This window comes from Olea europaea, unplaced genomic scaffold (genome assembly GCF_002742605.1).
Source record: "Olea europaea var. sylvestris unplaced genomic scaffold, O_europaea_v1 scaffold311, whole genome shotgun sequence".
NCBI lineage: Eukaryota > Viridiplantae > Streptophyta > Magnoliopsida > Lamiales > Oleaceae > Olea > Olea europaea.
Genome location: NW_019249854.1, coordinates 201,901 through 205,318, shown reverse-complemented (window position 1 = coordinate 205,318; position 3,418 = coordinate 201,901). Strand labels below are relative to the sequence as shown.

Genomic DNA, 3,418 nt, shown 5'->3' with positions numbered 1-3,418 from the left:
GAAAGAAGAATAATCTTTGGAGTCGGCAAAATTTTTTGTAGATGCATTCGAAAATCTCACGATAAGATATCCTATGCTCACAGCGACCCCAAAACCCCAGCCCCGTGGAAATTGAAAAAGTAGAAAGAGGAATACATAAACTAAGAACCAGGGAAAAAACAACAATAAAAAAAAAAAAAAAAATGGTCAGTTTGCAGAGATGTATCTAGAACACCTTTGCTGTGCCCAATAATTGCCACTACACATCGTTTCTCCTCACGGAAGTGTTTGACCACAGCTCTTAGATCATCAGCTTCTCTACGGTAGTTACCATACTGAAATGTTCCTTCACTTTCCCTGATAAGTCAAGAAAATATTTCTTATTAGTAATTCTACGAGTCTCCGGTAAATGTAGGATCTAAAGCATATTTGTCAAGCAATTTCAAGGAGTCTGCTTATTAACAAGACACTTAGTAAACCTGTGCAGTTGGGACAGTACTACCTTTTTCTTGAAGCAAGAAATCGATAAGTTCTTAATACCTAATCTCAACGTATATTAAGAACAAAAACATGATAACTTAAAGGAAATCATTACCTCTACTACATTTACATTTACAGATATTTATATTTAGTATCTAATTTCAATTCCAAGATTGCAAGATATGTTTAGTTCGAAATTAGCACAGAGAGGGATAATTCCATGACCGCAATAACATTTCAACAGGGTAAACGATTTGGGAAAAGAAAAAGAATAAGTGATAGATTGCAGATATGATTTGTTGTTAAACTAATCACATTATGCCTCACTAATGTTATCACATACCCATTGCCAGAAAAGTCAAAACGGAAGGCACTAATTCCTTCTTTTTCAAAAGCAGCCGCGAGGTTCACCATAGGGATGCGATTCTGAGACATAGTACGGAACACAACAAATTGAGAATTATATATCTTATCGTGCAAATCAATATTGAGGTACAAGCACAAATTAATTTTCTAGATCACAATTGCCAACCTTCGAGGAACGGAATCCATGGCATATAATCAGGCCCGGTCCTGGGCCGAGGCCAGTGAGGCCCGCGCCTCAGGCCCATGACCATTAAGGGGCCCATTTTTGCCTCCAAATTTTTTTTTTTTTTTTGAATAATATGATCCGGCCCAGAACTCATTACCCAATAACCCACAATCCATTTACCCTAAAATTTCGACCCAACTCATATACCCAAATCCAATTTTACAACCCATTTACCCAAATTCCCAAATTTGAAATATGAAAGAGACGATTTAGGGCTGCAACTCCAACTGCTTGTCTGCTCCTCTTGAGTCTCGACGTTGACGTGCTCGGTGCTCCGGTCCGGTGCTAAGGGTACCTCTAGAAAGAACAACGGAGAAATAACCCTCTGGTCCGGTGCTAAGGCCTATTCGTCCCGCCGTCCGGTCACTCGACGTCTCACCACAGTCCACTGTCCACCTCCGCAGCTCCGCCAGTCCGCCCAGGTAGCTTCTTGAATCTTGTCATTGAGTTCCTCCTACTTCGCAGTTCGCTCTTGTGTCTTGTCCTTACTTAGACGGTTAGACCCTTATGCTGGATATTATTATACAAAAGATTCTTGCACTCCATTGTAGTCCATGAATGTCTATTGACTATTGATTAAAGGGTCTTCAAAGTTCAACCACCTGCAAGAGTTTAATATACTTTAGTTATGTGGAAAAATCACGCACTATGATTACAGATTACTGTGCACGTTTCAGCAACTAAAATGTATAAACGTAATTCCATCTAATATATCAAATATAATTTTATGGTATATTTTTGATTGCACGATTCAAATAATCAATTTCTAGTGCTTGCTTTTGTTAGTTGTTAATGATATTTTGCTTTATTTTGGTGATTTTATGGCTGCCCTTTGTTATTTTGATGATTTCGTGTATGTAAATGTTTATGCTTTGAATACTGTTTTGTTTTCAATTTCCCAAATCAATAATCGATTTTGTAATTTTTGTTCTTTACTTTGCCGACAAGCATTTCTTTGTAGAATACTAGAATCTTACTCGTCGTCTTTATGAAAATTTTCATTTTTATATTTTTGTTTTGTGATTCAAGTTCTTGTCAACTCTATATGGGCTTGGAAAGAAATGACTTCCTAATTTTGAGGCATGAAAAATGTATGTTTTTTGTTGAATAATATGTTAGCTGTACTTTGTTCAACCCATTAGGAAAAATGAAATCTAATGACCATTTTTGCAATTTGTTGATGCAAAAAAAAAAAAAAAAGTATCATTCTTTTTCCTATTCGTATGATCTGTTATTTGCATGTTGATATGCTCTTCCCATTCTGACAAAGGGCGATTTCACTATGGGATTCAAATTTTTTTTTCCTGATGAATGTTTTGCTTTAACTTATATTATTTCACTAAAGAAACGGAGAAATAGATGAAGCTAAAAAACAAAAAGTATGTGGTATATAATGTGACAAAATATTCGTGAATGCGTGAGAGTGACATTACTAGCATACACAGTAAATGGTTCTCTTTGCAGCACTTGCAGGTCATTTATTTTCTTAAATTCTTTACTCTGTGCCTGTACAGGATCCAAGCATCAAGGAATTAGCTGAACAGATAGCAAAAGATCCTTCATTTAATCAGATGGTAGAACAACTTTGATGTCTATAGAATGCGGATTATGGTATTTTAATTGTCTTACTTTCTTTTTTCTTAATTTTACCCCCTTAATTTTAGTTGATTCTAAGAGATTTCTCTGTCTCAATTTGTAGGAGCCATTGTGAATGCACTTGGAGCTATTATTAAAATTTTTAAAATTGCGATCTGCTTACTCCTAATTCAGAAAATGGGATCATTCTCAACGGTGTAATTCCACAATTTTCATCAAAATTCCACTTCTCACGTAAGTAATGGCTTGCCCTGACTTGTTATTGAAGATATTGGAAATGTTTGAAGCCTTGTCGGCTTATATAATTGCAGCCTGGTCGGCTTATATGATTGCTTATTGTACGATGAACAATTGCACAGGCGCACGTAGTAACTATATTCGAAACTATAATTGAGATATTGTGTAATTATTTTTTAGGTTAATCATTGGACATTAGATATTCACTCCTATACTATGCCTCCTAAATATGAGTCTGGTGCTCAAGAGAGGAAAAGGAAACGAAATGAAATTGGATTAATTCAAAGTCAAGCAGAGGATATTAACAAGTACTTCAAAAGCAACAATGTGAATGTGTTGAATGAGGATGAAGTAGAGATTCAACATGCCCATGTTAATGAAGTAGATGATAAGGATGAAGAAGTGAGTCAACCTACCGATGTTAACGAAGTAGATAATAAGGAAGAAGAAGTAATGAAGCCCGCCTCTAATAATGAAGAAGATGATAAGGAAGAAGAGGGTTGCTTTTCTCTAAATTTGGATGATCCCGGGAAT

At 35.9% G+C, this 3,418-nt stretch overlaps 1 protein-coding gene across 1 annotated transcript in view; it reads right to left on the bottom strand.

The window, feature by feature from the left end:
* Positions 1-140: 140 nt before the first annotated feature.
* The window catches only part of LOC111385206, a 6,148-nt gene continuing 2,870 nt past the window's right edge, over positions 141-3,418 (bottom strand). The window contains exons 3-5 of the mRNA XM_023009584.1: positions 992-1,021; positions 803-885; positions 141-336 (exon numbers count right to left, since the gene is read on the bottom strand). Of these exons, the coding sequence (XP_022865352.1) occupies positions 141-336; positions 803-885; positions 992-1,021 (309 nt within the window). The remainder of the gene's footprint in view (positions 337-802; positions 886-991; positions 1,022-3,418) is intronic.